The sequence below is a fragment of the Oncorhynchus masou genome, chromosome 10 (assembly GCF_036934945.1).
Source record: "Oncorhynchus masou masou isolate Uvic2021 chromosome 10, UVic_Omas_1.1, whole genome shotgun sequence".
In the NCBI taxonomy this organism is placed as follows: domain Eukaryota; kingdom Metazoa; phylum Chordata; class Actinopteri; order Salmoniformes; family Salmonidae; genus Oncorhynchus; species Oncorhynchus masou.
Window position 1 is genome coordinate 3513848 of NC_088221.1, and position 23855 is coordinate 3537702.

The window sequence follows — 23855 nt, forward strand, 5'->3', positions numbered from 1 at the left end:
AAAACATAAAAAAGTGAACCTTTTTAGATAAAACAATACTACATTGTATTCATTTTTCATTTTTTTATTTCACCTTTATTGAACCAGGTAGGCCGGTTAAGAACAAGTTCTCATTTACAACTGCGACCTGGCCAAGATAAAGCAAAGCAGTGAGACAAAAACAACAACACAGAGATACACATTGGAAAAACAAACGTACAGTCAATAACGCAATAGAAAAAAATCTGTATACAGAGTGTGCAAATGAAGTAAGGAGGTAAGGCAATAAATAGGCCAACTGGTGTACAAAAGAGCAGAAAAACAAAAACAAATATGGGGATGAGGTAGGTAGTTGGTCGGATGGTCTATTTACAAATGGGCTGTGTACAGCTGCAACGATCGGTAAGCTGCTCTGACAGCTGACGCTAAAAGTTAGTGAGGGAGATATGTCGCCTACTTCAGTGATTTTTGCAATTCGTTCCAGTCATTGGCAGCAGAGAACTGGAAGGAAAGGCAGCCAAAGGAGGAGTTGGCTTTGGAGATGACCAGTGAAATATACCTGCTGGAGCACGTACTATGGGTGGGTGTTGCTATGGTGACCAGTGAGCTGAGACAAGGCGGGGCTTTACCTAGAAAAGACTTATACAGTGCCTTGCAAAAGTATTCGGCCCCCTTGAACTTTGCGACCTTTTGCCACATTTCAGGCTTCAAACATAAAGATACAAAACAATATTTTTTTGTGAAGAATCAACAACAAGTGGGACACAATCATGAAGTGGAACGACATTTATTGGATATTTCAAACTTTTTTAACAAATCAAAAACTGAAAAATTGGGCATGCAAAATGATTCAGCCCCTTTACTTTCAGTGCAGCAAACTCTCTCCAGAAGTTCAGTGAGGATCTCTGAATGATCCAATGTTGACCTAAATGACTAATGATGATAAATACAATCCACCTGTGTGTAATCAAGTCTCCGTAAAAATGCACATGCACTGTGATAGTCTCAGAGGTCCGTTAAAAGCGCAGAGAGCATCATGAAGAACAAGGAAAACACCAGGCAGGTCCGAGATACTGTTGTGAAGAAGTTTAAAGCTGGATTTGGATACAAAAAGATTTCCCAAGCTTTAAACATCCCAAGGAGCACTGTGCAAGCGATAATGTTGAAATGGAAGGAGTATCAGACCACTGCAAATCTACCAAGACCTGGCCGTCCCTCTAAACTTTCAGCTCATACAAGGAGAAGACTGATCAGAGATGCAGCCAAGAGGCCCATGATCACTCTGGATGAACTGCAGAGATCTACAGCTGAGGTGGGAGACTGTCCATAGGACAACAATCAGTCGTATATTGCACAAATCTGGCCTTTATGGAAGAGTGGCAAGAAGAAAGCCATTTCTTAAAGATATCCATAAAAAGTGTTGTTTAAAGTTTGCCACAAGCCACCTGGGAGACACACCAAACATGTGGAAGAAGGTGCTCTGGTCAGATGAAACCAACATTGAACTTTTTGGCAACAATGCAAAACGTTATGTTTGGCGTAAAAGCAACACAGCTCATCACCTTGAACACACCATCCCCACTGTCAAACATGGTGGTGGCAGCATCATGGTTTGGGCCTGCTTTTCTTCAGCAGGGACAGGGAAGATGGTTAAAATTGATGGGAAGATGGATGGAGCCAAATACAGGACCATTCTGGAAGAAAACCTGATGGAGAGAAAAACTGATGGAGTCTGCAAAAGACCTGAGACTGGGACGGAGATTTGTCTTCCAACAAGACAATGATCCAAAACATAAAGCAAAATCTACAATGGAATGGTTCAAAAATAAACATATCCAGGTGTTAGAATGGCCAGGTCAAAGTCCAGACCTGAATCCAATCGAGAATCTGTGGAAAGAACTGAAAACTGCTGTTCACAAATGCTCTCCATCCAACCTCACTGAGCTCGAGCTGTTTTGCAAGGAGGAATGGGAAAACATTTCAGTCTCTCGATGTGCAAAACTGATGGAGACATACCCCAAGCGACTTACAGCTGTAATCGCAGCAAAAGGTGGCGCTACAAAGTATTAACTTAAGGGGGCTGAATAATTTTGCACGCCCAATCTTTCAGTTTTTGATTTGTTAAAAAAGTTTGAAATATCCAATAAATGTCGTTCCACTTCATGATTGTCTCCCACTTGTTGTTGATTCTTCACAAAAAAATACAGTTTTATATCTTTATGTTTGAAGCCTGAAATGTGGCAAAAGGTCGCAAAGTTCAAGGGGGGCGAACACTTTCGCAAGGCACTGTAGATGACCTGGAGCCAGTGGGTTTGGCGACGAATATGTAGAGAGGACCAGCCAACGACAGCGTACAGTTCGCAGTGGTGCGTAGTATATGGGGCTTTGGTGACAAAACGGATGGCACTGTGATAGACTGCATCCAATTTGCTGAGTAGAATGTTGGAAGCTATTTGGAAATGACATTGCCGAAGTCGAGGATCGGTAGGATAGTCAGTTTTACGAGGGTATGTTTCGAAGCATGAGTGAAAGAGGCTTTGTTGAGAAATAGGAAGAAAATTCTAGATTTAACTTTGGATTGGAGATGCTTAATGTGAGTCTGGAAGGAGAGTTTACAGTCTAGCCAAACACCTAGGTATTTGTAGTTGTCCACATATTCTAAGTCAGAACCGTCCAGAGAAGTTTTTTATTTTTATTTTTTATTTCACCTTTATTTAACCAGGTAGGCAAGTTGAGAACAAGTTCTCATTTACAATTGCGACCTGGCCAAGATAAAGCAAAGCAGTTCGACACATACAATGACACAGAGTTACACATGGAGTAAACAAACATACAGTCAATAATACAGTATAAACAAGTCTATATACGATGTGAGCAAATGAGGTGAGATAAGGTAGGTAAAGGCAAAAAAAGGCCATGGTGGCAAAGTAAATACAATATAGCAAGTAAAACACTGGAATGGTAGATTTGCAATGGAAGAATGTGCAAAGTAGAAATAAAAATAATGGGGTGCAAAGGAGCAAAATAAATAAATTAATACAGTAGGGAAAGAGGTAGTTGTTTGGGCTAAAATATAGGTGGGCTATGTACAGGTGCAGTAATCTGTGAGCTGCTCTGACAGTTGGTGCTTAAAGCTAGTGAGGGAGATAATTGTTTCCAGTTTCAGTGCTTTTGTAGTTCGTTCCAGTCATTGGCAGCAGAGAACTGGAAGGAGAGGCGGCCAAAGAAATAATTGGTTTTGGGGGTGACTAGAGAGATATACCTGCTGGAGCGTGTGCTACAGGTGGGAGATGCTATGGTGACCAGCGAGCTGAGATAAGGGGGACTTTACCTAGCAGGGTCTTGTAGATGACATGGAGCCAGTGGGTTTGGCGACGAGTATGAAGCGAGGGCCAGCCAACGAGAGCGTACAGGTCGCAATGGTGGGTAGTATATGGGGCTTTGGTGACAAAACGGATTGCACTGTGATAGACTGCATCCAATTTGTTGAGTAGGGTATTGGAGGCTATTTTGTAAATGACATCGCCAAAGTCGAGGATTGGTAGGATGGTCAGTTTTAGAAGGGTATGTTTGGCAGCATGAGTGAAGGATGCTTTGTTGCGAAATAGGAAGCCAATTCTAGATTTAACTTTGGATTGGAGATATTTGATATGGGTCTGGAAGGAAAGTTTACAGTCTAACCAGACACCTAAGTATTTGTAGTTGTCCATGTATTCTAAATCAGAGCCGTCCAGAGTAGTGAAGTTGGACAGGCGGGTAGGAGTGGGTAGCGATCGGTTGAAGAGCATGCATTTAGTTTTACTTGTATTTAAGAGCAATTGGAGGCCACGGAATGAGAGTTGTATGGCATTGAAGCTTGCCTGGAGGGTTGTTAACACAGTGTCCAAAGAAGGGCCAGAAGTATACAGAATGGTGTCGTCTGCGTAGAGGTGGATCAGAGACTCACCAGCAGCAAGAGCGACCTCATTGATGTATACAGAGAAGAGAGTCGGTCCAAGAATTGAACCCTGTGGCACCCCCATAGAGACTGCCAGAGGTCCGGACAGCAGACCCTCCGATTTGACACACTGAACTCTATCAGAGAAGTAGTTGGTGAACCAGGCGAGGCAATCATTTGAGAAACCAAGGCTGTCGAGTCTGCCGATGAGGATGTGGTGATTGACAGAGTCGAAAGCCTTGGCCAGGTCGATGAAGACGGCTGCACAGTACTGCCTTTTATCAATGGCGGCTATAATATCGTTTAGGACCTTGAGCGTGGCTGAGGTTCACCCGTGACCTGCTTGGAAACCAGATTGCTTAGTGGAGAAGGTACGGTGGGATTCGAAATGGTCGTTGATCTGTTTGTTCACTTGGCTTTCAAAGTCTTTAGAAAGGCAGTGTAGGATAGATATAGGTCTGCAGCAATTTGGGTCTAGAGTGTCACCCCCTTTGAAGAGGAGGATGACCGCGTCAGCTTTCCAATCTTTAGGAATCTTGGCCGATACAAAAGAGAGGTTGAACAGGATAGTAAAAGGGGTTGCAATAATGGTGGCGGATCATTTTAGAAAGAGAGGGTCCAGATTGTCAAGCTCAGCTGATTTGTACGGGTCCAGAATTTGCAGCTCTTTCAGAACATCAGCTGTCTAGATTTGGATGAAGGAGAGGCGGGATGGGGGGGTTTCGGCCAGTTGCTGCAGAGCTTTTGGCCGGGGTCAGGGTAGCCAGGTGGAAAGCATCGCCAGCTGTAGAGAAATGCTTATTGAAATTCTCGATTATCGTTAAATATTTACCTGTCACCAAATAACTGATTAAAACACACTGTTTTGATTGCAATGAAGGTCTACAGTAGCATCATCAACACTCTCTGGGGTAGCACCATGCTGTAGGTTGAGGACCGTCCTACTTTGGGTACATTGTCTACAACACAAAACCTAGGAGGCTCATGGTTCCCACCCCCTACCATAGACTTAATTATGATGACTTCTAGGGGACATCCTCCTACCTATTGCAGCATGATCTGACAAATGATCAGAGAATTAATTTAATACTGAAAGCATAAGCTACAGCTAGCCAGTACTGCAGTGCATGAAATGTGGTGAATAGTTGACTCAAAGAGAGAGAAAGACAATAGTTGAACTGTTTTGATTAGCATAATTTCTTAAACATGTAGGAGAAACAGCAGACAGAGTGAGCTAAATATATTTCATTAAAAACATGATACTTCCACTTACTTAGCTAGCTAATGCAGCCAGCTAATTTAGCCTACTCAAACACCCAGCAAAAAAAGAGAGGAATGTTATTTATGTTAGCTAGCTGGCTAAGGCTATCCAACACTGGAACTCTTCCAAGTCAAGGTAAGCTATTGGTTTTATTAATTTATTGCCGCCTGGGCCCAACGGTGTAACTGCTAAACTGCTTGCTGTACAATTTACTGCGTGATTGTCTCGGGGTAACTAACGCATTAAGCCTGACTTGCAGCCGTCATTCCAATTCATCCCAAAGGTGTTGGATGGGGTTGAGGTCAGAGCTCTGTGCAGGCCAGTCAAGTTCTTCCACACCCATCTCGACAAACAATTTCTCTATGGACCTCGCTTTGTGCACAGGGGCATTGACATGCTGAAACGGGAAAGGGCCTTCCCCAAAGTGTTGCTTGCCACAAAGTTGGAAGCACAGAATCGTCTAAAATGCATTGTATGCTGCAGCGTTATGATTTCCCTTCACTGGAGCTAAGAGGCCAAGCCGAAACCATGAAAAACAGCCCCAGACCATTATTCCCTCTCCACCAAACTTTACAGTTGGCATTATGCATTCGAGCAGGTAGCGTTCTCCTGGCATCCACCAAACCCAGATTAATCCGTCCAACTGCCAGATTGTGAAGAATGATTCATCACCCCAGAGAACATGTTTCCACTGATGGCAAGCTTTACACATCTCCAGCCGACGCCTGGCTGATCTTAGGTTTGTGTGCGGCTGCTAGGCCATGGAAACCAATTTCATGAAGCTTGCGAAGAACTGTTCTTGTGCTGGCGTTGCTTCCAGAGGCAGTTTGGAACTCAGTAGTGTGTTTTGTGAGCCTGCGTCACCTTGCACTTTGTGGCTGACCCATTGTTTTTTCTAGACATTTCCACTTCACAATAACAGCACTTACAGTTGAAGTCGGAGGTTTACATACACCTTAGTCAAATACATTTCAACTCAGTTTTTCACAACTCCTGACATTTAATCCTCATAAAAAGTGCCTGTCTTAGGTGAGTTAGGATCACCACTTTATTTTAAGAATGTGAAATGTCAAAATAAGGGTAGACAGAATGATTTATTTCAGCTTTTAATTCTTTCATCACATTCCCAGAGGGTCAGACGTTTACATACACTCAATTAGAATTTGGTAGCATTACCTTTAAATTGTTTAACCTGGGTCAAATGTTTCTTGGCCTCCTTGCTCCCACATACTTTTTCAGTTCTACCCACACATTTTCAATGGGATTTTAGGCCAGGGCTTTGTGATGGCCACTCCAATACCTCAATGTTGTTGTCCTTAGGCCATTTTGCCACAACTTTGGAAGTATGCTTGGGGTCATTGTCTACTTGGAAGACCCATTTGCGACCAAGCTTTAACTTCCTGCTTCAATATATCCACATCATTTTCCTACTTCATGAAGCCATCTATTTTGTGAAGTGCACCAGTTCCTCCTGCAGCAAAGCACCCCCACCACATGATGCTGCCACCCCAGTGAGTCACGGTTGGGATGATGTTCTTCGGCTTGCAAGACTCCCCCTTCTTCCTCCAAACATAACGATGGTCATTATGGCCAAACAGTTCTATTTTTGTTTCAACAGACCAGAGGACATTTCTCCAAAAAGTACGATCTTTGTCCCCATGTGCAGTTGCAAACCGTAGTCTTGCTTTTTATGGCGGTTTTGGAGCAGCCGCTTCTTCCTTGCTGAGTGGCCTTTCAGGTTATGTCAATATAGGACTCATTTTAGTGTGGATATAGATACTTTTGTACATGTTTTCTCCAGCATCTTCACAAGGTCCTTTGCTGTTGTTCTGGGATTTATTTGCACTTTTTGCACCAAAGTACGTTCATCTCTAGGAGACATAACGTGTCACCTTCCTGAGCGGTATGACGGCTGTGTAGTTCCATGGTGTTTATACTTGCATACTATTGTTTGTACAGATTAACGTGGTACCTTCAGGCGTTTGGAAATTGCTCCCAAGGATGAAACAGACTTGTGGAGGTCCACAAAAAATTTTTCTGAGGTCTTGGCTGATTTCTTTAGATTTTCCCATGATGTCAAGCAAAGAGGCATTGAGATTGAAGGCATACCTTGAAATACATCCACAGGTAAACCTCCAATTCACTGAAATTATGTCAATTAGCCTATCAGAAGCTTCTAAAGCCATAAATTCATTTTCTGGAATTTTCCAAGTTGTTTAAAGGCACAGTCAACTTAGTGTATGTAAACTTCTGACCCACTGAAATTGTGATACAGTGAATTACAAGTTAAATAATCTCTCTATAAGCAATTGTTGTAAAAATTACTTGTGTCATACACAAAGAAGATGTCCTGACTTACTTGCCAAAACTATAGTTTGTTAACAATACACTTGTGGAGTGGTAGAAAAACGAGTTTTAATAACTCCAACCTAAGTGTATGTAAACTTCCGACTTCAACTGTACAGTTGACCAGCGCAGCTAGAGCTGGGCAAAACTTTTTACGATCTGACTTGTTGGAAAGGTGGCATACTATGACGGTGCCACCTTGAATATCACTGAGCTCTTCATTAAAACCATTCTACTGCCAATGTTTGTCTATGGAGATTTCATGGCTGTGTGTTCGATTTTATACACCTGTCAGCAACAGGTGTGGCTGAAATAGACGAATCCACTAATTTGAAGAGGTGTCCACATACTTGTTTTATATATAGTGTATGTTGACTACGACTTTAGAAAATTTGGTGACAACGATGTAGGCTGTGTATAGCGGTTAGCTGTTTCACAGACCACTGCACTGATGTTCACAAGCAAAGGGGAAAGGTTAGAGGAGGGGGAGAGCACGTACATGTGAGAAGGAATTATACAGTGAGCAAAGTGATGATGCTGTTTGTATGTGGCTGCTATGAAAGTGAACTCTGTGTGCAGGTGATCAGGGGTGTGTTCATTCAGTTGATTCTGTTGAAAAACGTTTATTAAACGGAAGTAAACGTAACAAAATGGGGGCAGACCTACCTGAATTTGTCCAATAGAAACTCTTGTTTTGGAATATGAATGAAAGTCATCCAATATGCTGTAATAAAAATAAGGCAATGCTCATAGTGATGAACAAAACCGGAAATTGCTTCTCTGTGACATTTTGAAATCTGATCCCTGAGACGACTAATACAATTAATTATGGACAGTCATTTTCAGCTATCTACAGTGTCTTGCAAATGTATTCAGACCCATTGGATTTCTTCACATTTTATTGTGTTACAAAGTGGGATAAAATTGGATTTATTTGTTCATTTTTTGTCAACATCTACACAAAACAGTCTGTAATGTCAAAGAAAAATGTGTTTTGTTTTTTAAAAATGTATATATATTTTTTGAAATAAAATATAGTCATTGCATAAGTATCCAGCTCACTTAGAAACACCTTTGGCAGCAATTACAGCTGTGAGTCTTCTTGGGTAAGTATCTAATATGCTGACCACAACGCTCACGTCGCGTGCGTGAGCGTTGCAAAATAAATGTACACGTACATGTTATTCAATCATTGCACCCACACAGCTCGCGTGCGTCAAAGGGAGTCTGTATTTGGCTGTTATTGTTGAAAACACTACTTCAGATGCAGCATGGTTGGCTGCTTAGCTAGCATTGCTAATGTTAGCACCAAAGATACAGACTTCAATCACGAGAGACTAGGATTCCATAGAGATTTGCCATTCAATATCATAATAAATGTTGTGTTCTAACAAGCATACAAGATGAAACTCGGTTGTTATAATGGGAATTGCCAAGAGTGGTGCAAAACTGTCATCAAGTCAAAAGGTGTCAACGCTGAAGAATCTCAAATATAACATGTTTTGGTTACTACATGATTCCATGTGTTATTTCATAGTCATGATGCCTTCACTATTATTCTACAATGTAGAACATAGTCAAAATAAAGAAAAACCCTGGAATGAGTAGGTGTGTCCAAACTTTTGCCTGCTGCTGTATACAAACAGCACAATAACTGGTATTAAGAGGTGGAATTGTCCTTGAATGTACATTCATAACGCATCTATTTCATTAGTGACAATTCCTGGAAATTATACAACTTTTTAAAAGTAAACCATTGAGGTTGAGAGGGTTCAGCACTTCTGTAAATGGAAATATAAAAACCTATTTAAGGTATATTCGTCCGATTTAATTTGTTAATATATGTTTCTAAATTTGTTCTTATTCTTTTCTTTCAGAAGCAGAAAGATTGAATTGATCAAGGCTTCAATTAACAAATGGCATTAACGACCAGCATTAACAGTCTCCAAAATGATATCAAGGAAGATAAATAAAAATCACAACAGTCCACCCTCTGCAAAATGATGGACGTTGCTGGCACAGGGGCACTGAGTGTCCTTGGATATAGCAAGGTGATTCTTGATGCTTCCAGAACTACACAGTCTATCAGTCACTCACGTAAGACTTGGAACTGAATGGTAGGAAAATAAGAACATATATTTGGTATGACCAAACTGCCACAGTAGATCTGATGTTTCTGTCAAATAAACAGAATGACTTGTGGTGTTGGTGGTTCTTACCGGAGGATTTTATTGATAGTAGTTTCCTTCTCCAGGAGGTTGCGAGCTCTGATGCTGAATATTGACCTGCGGAGCTTTGTAGAACACATGTTGCAGACTAATTCTTTGAGAAATGTGAAAAGTGTTATCAAATACAAACACATTTCATCTAGCAGCAAGCAAACATCCCCATATTGTATTGATCGCCCTCCAACCGTCAGATAAAATGTTGTGTTATCACTACAGTAAACATCTGTTTTTGTTTGTGTGTGTATGAGAGGCAGAAAGATTGTGTGTACCTTCTGGCTTAAGGTCAATGTACTTGTTGTGAAGCGTGGTGGAGTGTGTAAGCCTGCGTGCATATGTGTGTGTGTGTGAGAGAGAGAGAGACAGTGTGCGTACCGTCTGGCTTAAGGTCAATGTACTTGTTGTGAAGCGTGGTGGAGTGTGTATGCCTGCGTGCATATGTGTGTGTGTGTGAGAGAGAGAGAGACAGTGTGCGTACCTTCTGGCTTAAGGTCAATGTACTTGTTGTGAAGCGTGGTGGAGTGTGTATGCCTGCGTGCATATGTGTGTGTGTGAGAGAGTTAGAGACAGTGTGCGTACCTTCTGGCTTCTGGTTGATGTTTTAGTTGTGGATTGTTGGAGTGTGTGTTTGTGCGCGTGTGTATACCTTCTGGTCGATGTATTTGTTGTCTTCTATGGCGGATCGCTTGGAATGGTCACAGGAAGAGGAGGATGCGGAAGGAAGGCGGCGGAACAGGCAGCTGGTGTCCTGCTGCTGCCGATCGATGAACTGCTTCATGAAACTCTCCCTGTCACACACACAGAAACACATTCCGACTGACTGATTATTGTGACAAAGTGATGGGCTGGAGAGAGAGGGAGGTCTGTGAGAGCATAGGGCTGTGCACTAATCAGCTTCTTAAACATGAAATGTATTACTGTATCATCCTATAGCATCATCCTAAAAGGGTTACAGTTCAGTATTCCAACCTGTAGAAACAAGGCTTCTACTATGAGGAAATGCCCTAATTTTAGTCCTATACAGGGTGGCTGATAGCTGCTATTATTGTGGATAGAAAACCTACCAAGAGGTTTTGTGGTAATACAGTATTTCAGAGAAACTGCAGAGACAAAATTGGAAGTGTTGGGGGCTATCTTAAACCAACTTGCCCTTTTCTGAGGGTGAGTGACATGGCAAACGAGAAGGATTGCATTATCGACAAGGAACGTGCAAGTAAGCATTTCATTGGACGGTGTGTATCCCGTACATACAACTAATAAAACCTGAAACTATTGTTAAACTATAAAGAATTTGTTGACCTGAACACAGGTCAGAGAAGTTCTGTCCTTTGTTGTGTCCCCTGATGGATCCCAGTTAGGGTACCTGATTCTGGGCACAGTGAAATCAGAAGGCAGCTTGGAGATCTTGACCATCTGGGGCCGATTAGGAAACTTCTCAAAGATCCTTAGACGTAGGGGCAGCTTCTCTTTGGTATCTGCGTTCGCCTCACTTTGCTTCAGCTACAGAAAGAGAGAGAATGGAAATAAGATTTTGGGACAGAGAGGGGAAATAAGTAGACTTGGCACAGGGATAGAGAGAAGGACAGTGGTCTGTAAAGAGGGAGAGAGTAGACTCAGCTACAGAGAGAGATTGACATCTCATTCAGCTCAGAAGAGAGGGATAGTGGAGAGAGAGAGAGTGACTTTGCGGTAAAGGGAGAAAGGGATGCGGGACACTTCACTTTGCCATACAGAGAGAGGAACACACTTCACTTTGCCATACAGAGAGAGGAACACACTTCACTTTGCCATACAGAGAGAGGAACACACTTCACTTTGCCATACAGAGAGAGGAACACACTTCACTTTGCCATACAGAGAGAGGAACACACTTCACTTTGCCATACAGAGAGAGGAACACACTTCACTTTGCCATACAGAGAGAGGAACACACTTCACTTTGCCATACAGAGAGAGGAACACACTTCACTTTGCCATACAGAGATAGGAACACACTTCACTTTGCCATACAGAGAGGAACACACTTCACTTTGCCATACAGAGAGAGGAACACACTTCACTTTGCCATACAGAGAGAGGAACACACTTCACTTTGCCATACAGAGATAGGAACACACTTCACTTTGCCATACAGAGATAGGAACACACTTCACTTTGCCATACAGAGAGGAACACACTTCACTTTGCCATACAGAGAGAGGAACACACTTCACTTTGCCATACAGAGAGAGGAACACACTTCACTTGGAGAGAAGGATGGAGTGAGAGAAGGAAAGAGTGGATGTAGCTGCGGAGAAAAAGAGTAGACTCACAGCTACAGAGAGAGAGAGACGGACATCTCATGTAGCTCAGGAGAGAGGGATAGTGACTGTGCAGTAAAAGGAGAGAGTTATACAGTACACTTTAATTTGTCATAGAGAGACAGAGAAATATACTTCACTCGGAGAGGATTTCCATGTTCTTATAGCTATTGTTGGTTTAGAGAAATGGTATGGTAGTTTCCACAACAGTTGAGAAATACAATGATCCATGGGTAAGACAAAGGTGAGGGATGGGAACATACATGTCTGGCCCTAGAGAGTGTTTTTAATCCAGGACTTAATCTGTGTTTGAAAACCAGCCTACTGTGTAAATGTTACTAAAACCTTTGGTTCTCACAGACAGACCAGTGTTCCAGTAGGCTTTTCCTAACAGCTGGTCCCTGACTTGTCTCCTATAACGACAAGTCCCAGATCTGGTCTTAGGTGACAATGCACCATATATCTTCCATCCCCATGTCCCATTCAAGCATTTTCAGGTGACTGATTTTAGATTATATAAAACAATATCAAATGCATTTCCTATCTTTATATTGCATTTTACACTAAATCTGTATTTTAAACTTCTACAAAAATGTATGAACTCACATCATGTTTGGCAACTAGTAAGTGCCATTAATACAATACAGTGAGAATGTACATACTTTCACATTACTTTCATTAACTTGTATTAGCATATTATGGTCAAGATCATTGGTTGAAAAAGGAAAGATTACATTTAGGTAGAGAATGGATGTATCAAATGGATGGTTGGGACTTCTGGAGACAGATGAAGTTCCCTCAGACACTGATCTAAGGGCAATGTTGTATAAGGTCCTGATTGGGGGAGAGTAAACTGATCATAGATCTGTGGTTTGGGGCAGCTTCTACCAAGAGTGGAATATATGTGGTGTCAGGGAGCAGTTGTACAGTTCTGCCTGTAGATGGCAGCCACACTCTTGCAGTCACACACACAATACTTCTACAGCTTGGTGGTGTTCAACTTTGATGAAGTGGGTTTTGGTTTGGGGCTGAGAGTACGCACACACACACGCACGCACGCACGCACACACACACGCACGCACGCACACACACACTCCTACAGACCAATCTGTGAAAACCTACTTACGTTTGAAAAAAGAAGAATGGAGGAAGCAATGAAAAGGAAAAAGAAAAACAGATTACATTGGAAAGGCTTATGCAAGAAGCCAAACTGAACAAAATATGTATGAACACACAAGCCTGCACAAGGAAGGACAGAGCAGCCAAATAAATAAATATTACAAATGAATGGGGGAAATTATATCAATAGAAATTCATTTAATTCCATAAGAGAGAAGATGACTGATAAAAAAAATCCATGAGCGGAATTCTTCTGTCTGGGAGACTGGAGGTCAAGCAAGTTTGGTTGGACGGTGAATGAGCGCATATCATTCTGGGCATAAAAACAGCATCCACCACTGTCTCATTTGTGCGTGTGTGTGTGCGTGTGTATCTGTTTGTCGGTCTACCAAACAGAAAGAGCCCGAGGTATAAAAATAGAGGAAAATGTAATGGAAATCTGTCTATCTACTCCTTCTGCCCGATTTTAACTTGGTACTTGGTAACTTGGTAAAATGTCTGTTTTGCTTTAGCCATGCGGTTATTGCAGAATTGGTGTTTGGTGGAACTACCTGGTTTTGCATGGACCTAAGATAGGTTATCTTAGTCGGATGGAAGCTTATGGGGCTGGGAGCATAGAATTACATATTAAAATGAATTAGGATCTCTGTGGCTAGCAGTGTTTGAGCTAAAAGGGAATACCATTGATCCCTCTCATCAATACCTTGTCAAGAAAACAGGGGTGGCTCCATACCTTCTCACTTTGCTACATACAGCCTGTACTGTACTGTAGTGCACCTTTTGTAGAGTTTGCTCTAGTGAGGAGTGAAAATGGAATATGTTATTGGCAAAAGGCCAGAACCAATGGCACCAACTACACAGACAATCACACACACAGTTGAGACAATTCATTGGCTGATTGATTGACCTATTACTTGTGTAAATTCTGCCATATGTCACAAATCAATGTTCCAAGATTGCTAAATTCTGTGACATGAGAACATACACTGCATGGCCAAAAGTTTATGCACACCTGCTGATCGTAACATCTTATTTCAAATTCATTGGCATTAATATGGAGTTGGTAATGAATAAAATGCAAATGAATTAATTAAAAATCATACAATGTGATTTTCTAGATTTTTGTTTTAGATTCCGTCTCTCACAGTTGAAGTGTACCTATGATAAAAATGACAGACCTCTACATGCTTTGTAAGTAGGAAAACCTGCAAAATCGGCAGTGTATCAAATACTTGTTCTCCCCACTGTATATAGTGAAATTCAACCTCACGGCACTCAAGGGTTGTTCAGCAAACTTCTAAAAGTGGTTGAGTTTACTAAGAGAAACTTACAGAGATGCTGCAGTATACTGCAACAGTACAGTACATTTTTGTGCATACACACAGATACACACACAAGCATGCACACACATATACAAGCGAACGTGCACACGCACATACACACTGTGTATTGTTAAAAATGGGGTTAGTTTGGAGCTCCCTGGTCCCGCAGACTTAATCAATGAGCCAAGCTCAGTGGGACGTACAGAACATTTATGGCTCAACACCCCTCTCTGCTCTAGCTTCCCATTACTGATACAGGAACAATTTCTCTAACTTTCTTCCTCTTTATATCCCCATCCCTCACTCTCTATTCAATGTAAGGGCCTTATTGGCATGGAAAACACATGTTAACATTGCCAAAGCAAGGGAAATAGTTAATAAACAAAAGTAAAATAAACCAAAATGAACAGTAAACATTACACTCACAAAATTTCCAAAAGAATAAAAGATATTGCACATGTAATATTATGTGCAAATAGTTAAAGTACAAAAGGGAAAATAAATAAACATAAATATGGGTTGTATTTACGATGGTGTTTGTTCTTCACTGGTTGCCCTTTTCTTGTGGCAACAGGTCACAAATATTGCTGCTGTGATGGCACACTGTGGTACTTCCTCAATAGATATGAGGGTTTATTAAAATGGGGTTTATTTTCAAGTATGTGGGGGAAATATGTGTCTCTAATATGGTCATACATATTACCTGTGGCTCTGATGTTTAGGTCGAGGTATGTATAGTTTTTTGTGTGCTCAAGAGCAACGGTGTCTAGATGGAATTTGTGTCCTGGCAACTGGAACTTTATTAGGACACCATCATTTTTGTCTTACTGACATTTACTGTCAGGGCCCAGGTCTGAGAGAATCTGTGCTGAAGATCTAGGTGTTGCTGTAGGCTCTCCGTGGTTGGGGACAGAAGCACCAGATCATCAGCAAACAGTCAACATTTCACTTCAGATTCTAGTAGGGTGAGGCCGGGTGCTGCAGACTGTTCCGGTGCCCCGGCCAATTTGTTGATATATATGTTGAAGAAGGTGGGGCTTAAGCTGCATCCCTGTATCACCTCACGGTCCTGCGGAAAGATATGTGTGCATTTTTTGCCAATTTTGTGTACATGGATATTATACTGTTGTATGTTTTCCCCCCAACACCAATTTCCATCAATCTGTATAGCAGACCCTCATGCCAAATTGAGTTGAGATATTTTGCCTTTGTTTTGGTTTGTTTGTCAATTAGGGTGTGCAGGGTGAATACATGGTCTGTTGTATGGTAATTTGGTAAAAAGTCCATTTGTTTTCACTGAGGAAATGTATGAGTCTGCTGTTAATGACAATGAAGAGGATTTTCCCAAGGTTGACACATATCTCACGTTAGTTATTGGGGTAAAATTTGTCAACATTTCTGTGGATTGGGGGGGATCATCAGTCCTTGGTTCAAAATATTGGCGCCAGAGCCAAGGATGATGTTAAAAAGTATAGCCAGTCTGTCTCTCTGTCTCACTCTCATTTCTGCCCACCCCTAAACTCTGCCTAACTTTTATAGAGAGAGAGAGATCCAACATGCAGGCACTTCATTTCACCCCGGGACAACACAATTAGAGTTATGATATCATAGAGAGAGTTTTATGAGTTATCCATCTTGATTACAGTGTTTTCTGTATACAGTGAAATGGACCGACAATATAGGGTCTTTTCTTCTTGGAGGACCACTTGCATTACAACTAGCTCTTGGAAACGGATTAAATTAGTTTCAGCCCACAGACCTGACAATCACTAGTCTAGGAGTGGCCTGTAAGTAAGATGGCAAAACGGGGAAAGTAATGTACAGTGTCATACCATCTTGATCCAAATCCAGAAAACATAGATTGTATCGCTGGCTTGGGTATCAATAATGTAATGTATTTTAGTGCTGTCAGAGGTTTGAATCCCACGTATAGGTAAACAGAGGTTCAAATGTACATAGAGGTTTTAGCAAACAGTAAATCCCTACCTGCTAATGTAATGGACCTTCTGCTTGATCAATACCTGCAATCGATAACATACAAAAACTGACTACTTTCCCTGGCTCAGGTGGAGAGCACACACACCGGCACAATCCACTGTATATCGATTGCTGGCATTACAAGATCTCAACCTATGGAGTAATCTGACATGGGAAAATAAGGGGGGAACGTGTGGGGGCTTGTATAGACTGACGAGTTCCAGAAGAAAGGTCTTTCTTTCTGGCCATTTTGAGCCTGTAATCGAACACACAAATGCTGATGCAATTTGCTTTACTTTCAAAAACAAGGACATTTCTAAGTGACCACAAACTGTTGAATGGTAGTGTACCTTATATTCCAAATGATTTTTCCCTAACCCTAACCCTTACCCCTAAACCTAACCTTTGACCTAATCCTGACCCTAATTGTAACCCTAACCATAAACATAACCCCTAATCCTAAAATTGCCTTGTCCCCACGAGGGACAAGGCAATTTTAGGATCTCAGACTGGCCAATAAAAATAAAAGATTAAGATGGGAAAAATAACACAGATACTGGACAGAGGAGGAATGGAAAAAAGTGCTATGGACAGAGAAGTTTGAGGTGTTCGGATCACCAAGAAAAACATTTGTGAGAAACTGAAAAAAATGAAAATATGCTGGAGGAGTGCTTGATGCCATCTGTCAATCATGGTGGAGGCAATGTGATGGTCTGGGGGTGCTTTGGTGGTGGTAAAGTGGTAGATTTGTACATGGTAAAAGGGATCTTGAAGAAGGAAGGCTATCAGTCCATTTTGCAACGCCATGCCATACCCTGTGGACGGTGCTTAATTGGAGACAATTTCCTCTTTCAACAGGACAATGACCCAAAGCACAATGACCCTTCCCACAATAAGTTGGGTGAATTCTGGCCCATTTCTACTGACAGAGTTAGGTTTGTATGCTTCCTTGCTCACATACGCTTTTTCAGTTCTGCCCACAAATGTTCTATAGGATTGAGGTAAGGGCTTTGTGATAGCCACTCCAATACCTTGACTTTGTTGTCCTTAAGCCATTTTGCCACATCTTTGGTCATTGTCCATTTGGAAGACCCATTTGCACCCAAGCTTTAACTTCCTGACTGATGTTGCTTCAATATAACCACATAATTTTCCTTCCTCATGACGCCATCTATTTTGTGAAGTGCACCAGTCCCTCCTGAGGCAAAGCACCCCCGTGCGTCACGGTTGGGATGGTGTTCTTCGGCTTGCAAGCCTCCCCGTTTTTCCACTAAACATAACGATGGTCATTATGACCAAACCGTTCTATTTTGTTTCATCAGTCCAGAGGACATTTCTCAAAAAAGTATGATCTTTGTCCCCATGTGCAGCTGCAAACCGTAGTCTGGCTTTTTTATGGCGGTTTTGGAGCAGTGGCTTCTTCCTTGCTGAGCGGCCTTTCATGTTATGTCGATATAGGACTCGTTTATTGTGGATATAGATACTTTTGTACCTGTTTTCATCTGGCATCTTCACAAGGTCCTTTGCTGTTGTTCTGGGATTGATTTGCACTTTTCGCACCAAAGTACGTTCATCTCATACCGCTCATCCTTCCTGAGCGGTATGACGGCTGTGTGGTCCCATGGTGTTTATACTTGCGTACTATTGTTTGTACAGATGAACGTGGTACCATCAGGCATTTGGAAATTGCTCCCAAGGATGAACCAGACTTGTGGAGGTCTACAATTTTTGGAATTCGAACAGAGGTATTCTACAACAGGACTTGCTATTGTTTTGCATCCTTTCTATTTTTGAAAAGACCATACGTCTTAGTCCAGATATAGGATTTTTTTCCAGATTTTGACAAAAATGGATGTCCCTCCCCGGAAACAAGAGAAAGGTGATCTATCTAGGCCTTCTTTCCAATTCCAGCCAATTTCAGGCTTGGCTGAGCTGTGCATTAGAGATTTCTGGAGGTATCGCATGCACGCATGCACACACAGAACACTGGCAATTCAGGGGTGAAACTAAGCTCAAAAAGAAGTAGCGCCAAAACAGAGAGAGAGAGAGAGAAAAAAACCTAGTGAGTAAAATCTAATGACAAATGTTAGTGTTAAACCAATCTCAGATATCCACTGTTCAAAGCATACCTCTCATTGGATATTTCCCAGCTGATTCTGTAAAGTATTACGCTTAAGAGACAGTGAAGTTTAAAACCAACAAGGGTACACAGCGCTGTCTGTGTGCTTTATATCTTGACCAGATGACGAGCCTATCTCAACCAAGCTGGGAGCAGATCCTCTCTGAATCAGTGTGATTCATGACTTAGGAACTCACTTGGTCTTTGTCTGAAAGATAGTTCCATAGGAAAAGAGCAGTATTTCATCTGTATGTGTGTGTGCATTTTTTTAAATCAAACAAATTACAGTGCCCTGAAAGTATTTATACCCCTTAACTTGAATTCAAAATGGAAAAAATATTTGTAAAAAATCTCACCTATCTACACAATACCCCATTATGACAAAGTGAAAACATGTTCATAGAAATGTTTGCACATTTACTGAAAATGAAATACAGAAATAACTTATGTCAATGAGATTTCACACCCCTGAGTGAATATGTTGTACATCTTTGGCAGCGACTATAGCTGTGAGTCTTTCTGGATCAGTCTCTAAGAGATTTCCACACCTGGATTGTGTTACATTTGCCAATTATTATTTAAATAAGTGTTCAAACTATGTCAAATTGGTTGTGATCATTGCTAAACCACCATTTTCAGGTCTTGCCATAGATTTCGAAGATGATTTAAGTCAAAACTGTAACTCGTCCACTCAAGAACAATCATTTCTCCTTGGTAAGCAACACCAGTGAGATTTGGCCTTGTGTTTTAGGTTTTTGTCCTTCTCAAAGGTTCATTCATCTCACAGTATCTGGTGGACTTAAGCACACAGAACCAGGTTTTCCTCTAGGACTTTGCCTGTGCCATTCCATGTATTTTTGCTCATGAAAAACTCCCCAGGGCTTAATTTAACGATTACAAGCATACCCATAACATGCTATGCAAGAAATTATGGAGAGGGCTACTTCGTAACGCATTGCAATGGATTTGCCCCAAACATAACACTTTGCCTTTTTGCAAACAGAATTAATGTTTTTGAATATTTTTATTCTGCATAGGCTTCCTTCTTTTCACTCTGTCAATTAGGTTAATATTGTGGAGTAACTACAATGTTGTTGATTAATCTTCAGTTTTCTTATATCACAGCCATTAAACTCTAACTGTTTTACAGCCACCATTGGCCTCATGGTGAAATCCCTGAGTGGTTTCCTCCCTCTCGGGCAACTGAGTGAGGAATAACTTCTCTATCTTTGTAGTGACTGAGTGTATATATACACAATCCGAAGTGTAAATTCACCATACTTCACCATGCTCAAAGGGATATATCATGTCTGCTATTTTATTTTTACCCATCTACCAATAGGTGCAATTATTTTGTTTGAAATTCACTGGTCAACTTATGGACCTTACACATAATTTTATGTGTAGGGAACAGAGATGAGGTAGTCATTCAAAAATCATGTTCAACACTATAATTGTATACAGAGTGAGTTCATGCATCTTACTATGTGACTTGTTACTCACATTATCACTCCTGATCTCCCCAAATCCGTAAACACGGGCACCCTCACAGATATCATCCTCACCAACCTGCACTCCAAATACACCTCTGCTGTCTTCAAACAGGATCTCAGCAATCACTGCCTCATTGCCTGCATCCGTTATGGGTCTGCGGTCAAACGACCACACCTCATCACTGTCAAACGCTCCCTAAAACACCTCAGTGAGCAGGCCTTTCTAATCGATCTGGCCCGGGTATCCTGTAAGGATATTGACCTCATTCCATCAGTAAAGGATGCCTGGTTATTCTTTAAAAGTGCTTTCCTCAACATCTTAAATAAGCATGACCATTAACCATTCCAAAAAAATTGAACCAGAAACAGATATAGCCCTTGGTTTACTCCAGACCTGACTGCCCTTGACCAGCACAAAAACATCCTGTGGCGTACCGCATTAGCATTAAATAGCACCTTCGATATGCAACTTTTCAGGGAAGTTAGGAACCAATATATTCAGGAAGTTAGGAAAGCAAAGGCTAGCTTTTTCAAACCTGCCTTATGATCCAAGATGGCGTAGCAGTCAGACGTCTTGTCGTGTCGTGTCCCTTGTATATATCGTTTTGTTTTTTTTAAACTTATTTTTCTTCGCATATCTTTTAAAACATTTTGCTAAACCACAACTTCTAAATACTCTCCTGCAACCCGCCTCACCCAATGTAGCGCGGATCAGCTTTTTTTCTAAAGTATTTATATTTACTTCGGATCCGGAACCCCTCAACCGAAGCTAACTACCAGCTATCAGTCAGCAAACCATTGCTAGCGGTATTCAGCTAACTGGTCATCTGCTAACATTTAGCGCGGAAAGCTTTCGCCAGTTCGAACAACGCGACTCTAACCAGAGCATAACGGACCTATTATTATTATTTATTTATTTAAAAAAAAAATATCCCCGGATTCCCACCGCAAACGGAACATTTTCAGCTGGATCTTCACAACTAGCTAACTAGCTAACTGCAACCCCGGATGATTACTCCTGGCTAGCATTTCCATCCATTTAGCTTGAAGCTAGCCCGGCCAGAGCTCCTGTGCTACCACCGAAGCATACTCCTGGGCTACAATATCCGGACCCACGACCGGTCTATCGATGTCACCGCATGAAGAGGCATAAACAGACTCACCCCATCGCGACGTCCCCCAAAGGCTAACTTTCTAGCCCTTGCTATCTTCTTGCTGGCTAATTCGGCCTGCTAACTGCTAGCTTGTTTAGCCCCGGTCCGCTAACTGCTACCTTGTTCAGCCCCGGCCTAATAACTGTTAGCTTGTTAGCACAGGCCTGCTAACCGTCTGAATCGCCGCGAAATCAGACAAAACACCTCAAAACAAGACATGGTGTCAAGAACAATATGAAACGAGCTACTTCCCCACATGGCAGTTTGTCATTCCTGCTAGCTATCTGGCCATCCAGAATCACTATACGCTGACTTATGCCCCATGGAAGCACGCACATCATTTTCGTAACATTGTCAGCTAACCCATCTACAATGAACCACCCCTTTCTCTGGGTTGTGAATCTGAGTGAGTCCCAAATATCACCTTATTCCACATATAGAGCCATACTACCACATGGGCTCTGGTCAAAAGTAGTGCACTATAAGGGAATAGGATGCAATTTGGGACTACATATTACTCAGAAGCTTCTCTGCCCAGAAGACAATGTCTACCTGATGAATGGCCATGCACCAGTGTCTCTGATGCTGCCCACACACACATACTGCCCACACATGATGGAGATGTTCCTGCTCATTTTGTGATTCAGTTGATATTCTTTATTCTGTGTTACATAACCTGTATAAACCAGGACCCATTCAACAAGCTCCATGGTATTGGCAGAAATATTTTTCCTCAATCAAATACATTTACACACAAACATGCACATGTGCTCTCTCTCTACTCTCTCCACACCCTCCACTCTCTCTACTCTCCACTCCCTCCACTCTCCCTACTCCCTCTACTCTCTCTACTCTCCCGACTCTCTCTAAGCAGGAGAGCAGTGTTGTTCTCAGGTGCAGCACTAGGTGGTCTGGTCGTTTACAGCCAGTACAACTCTACAAACCTGGCTCATTACACACTCAATGAGTGGGAGAGGATGACGTCCCCTATCTGTGTATCTGTGAATAGCTTTGAGTGTGTGTGCGTGCGTGCCTGCTTCTATCGTCTGTGGGGTTTACCAAATAAAACGCAAGGTCACATTGAAGCAATGAACATTTATCCTCTCTGTTCTCTCTCTCCATTCATCTGCTCTATTTGTTCAGTGTCCAAATCATTGGGAAGGGAGGAGAGGCTCCTCATTTAATTCATAAATATTAGAATGTTCCCTGGGAAGCCATAATCCAATAACACATTTGGGCAAACTAAAGCCCCTCATACAAAATGCATAATTTCAGTATTGAGCAGTTTGCTGAGGTGAAATAAGGTTTACTGGAGGGGCGAAAAAATAACCAGCTACACGCACGGACGCACACACACAGAGCAACAGGCAGAGGGATATAAGGGTGTGTCTGGATCAAGTGGTCTGTGGATAGAGGACAAATAGTTCCCCCTGTTGCTGGGGTGATGGAGATATGCCTGCCACAGCTGTAGTACAGTGAAACACACACACACACACACACACACACACACACACAGAGCAACAGGCAGAGGGATATAAGGGTGTGTCTGGATCAAGTGGTCTGTGGATAGAGGACAAATAGTTCCCCCTGTTGCTGGGGTGATGGAGATATGCCTGCCACAGCTGTAGTACAGTGAAACACACACACACACACACACACACACACACACACACACAGAGCAACAGGCAGAGGGATATAAGGGTGTGTCTGGATCAAGTGGTCTGTGGATAGAGGACAAATAGTTCCCCCTGTTGCTGGGGTGATGGAGATATGCCTGCCACAGCTGTAGTACAGTGAAACACACACACACACACACACACACACACACACACACACCCCTTCTCTTTGTCTCTTTCCCTGTATCATCTTTATTTTTCCTGTCATACTAGTCACTGTATTGCTGCTCTCTCGCCCATCCCTCTCTCTACTTACCTCCTCTGTACATCTCTCTCCTATAGTCCCCTTCCCTGCCATCCCTCTCTCTACTTATCTCCTCTGTACATCTCTCTCCTATATTCCCCTTCCCTGCCCATCCATTTCTCCTCTTACCGCTCCCACTTTCCTCCTGTGCCACTGACTATCTCCAGATGTGTGTTTAATGTTGAGACAAAAAGGGAAAGAAAAAACGTCACGAAACGACAAAAACACACTTATTCCCCGAGATCAGATGTTCTGCCACTCCTATGCTAAGAATACCAGGGGTTGTGTCTCTAATGGCACCCTATGTAGTGCACTACCAAAGACCAGACTTCACAGGGTGACATTTCGGACAGCCCCTGACTGCAAACCCAGACATTCCTGACGAATTGGATGCAGCTAGCTCAATACACCCTTTTCCAGAGACCCCTGTCTCTCTTTCCCTCTCTTATAACCCTCCCTCCTCCTCTCTCTTCCCGTCACCCTCCTTTTCTAGCCATCACACTTTTTCTATATCCCTCTCTCTATTTGTCCCCCCCCCTCCCTCTTTTCCTGCCACTTCACCCTCTTTTTCTTCCCCAATCTTTTTCCTCTCTTTTTCAGGTTCCATTTTGGATTGTTAGACTTCTCTCACAGCTGTGTTTGTTAACATGATACCAGTATGGGTATTTCTGGGAGCAGCCATCCATCATTCCAGAACGGCTAC

General features: G+C 42.1%; 1 protein-coding gene across 1 annotated transcript in view; it reads right to left on the bottom strand.

The window, feature by feature from the left end:
• The window catches only part of nalcn (sodium leak channel, non-selective), a 271182-nt gene that overhangs the window by 56623 nt on the left and 190704 nt on the right, over positions 1 to 23855 (bottom strand). The window contains exons 18-20 of the mRNA XM_064975662.1: positions 11112 to 11248; positions 10395 to 10536; positions 9743 to 9816 (exon numbers count right to left, since the gene is read on the bottom strand). Coding sequence (XP_064831734.1) covers positions 9743 to 9816; positions 10395 to 10536; positions 11112 to 11248 — 353 coding nt within the window. The remainder of the gene's footprint in view (positions 1 to 9742; positions 9817 to 10394; positions 10537 to 11111; positions 11249 to 23855) is intronic.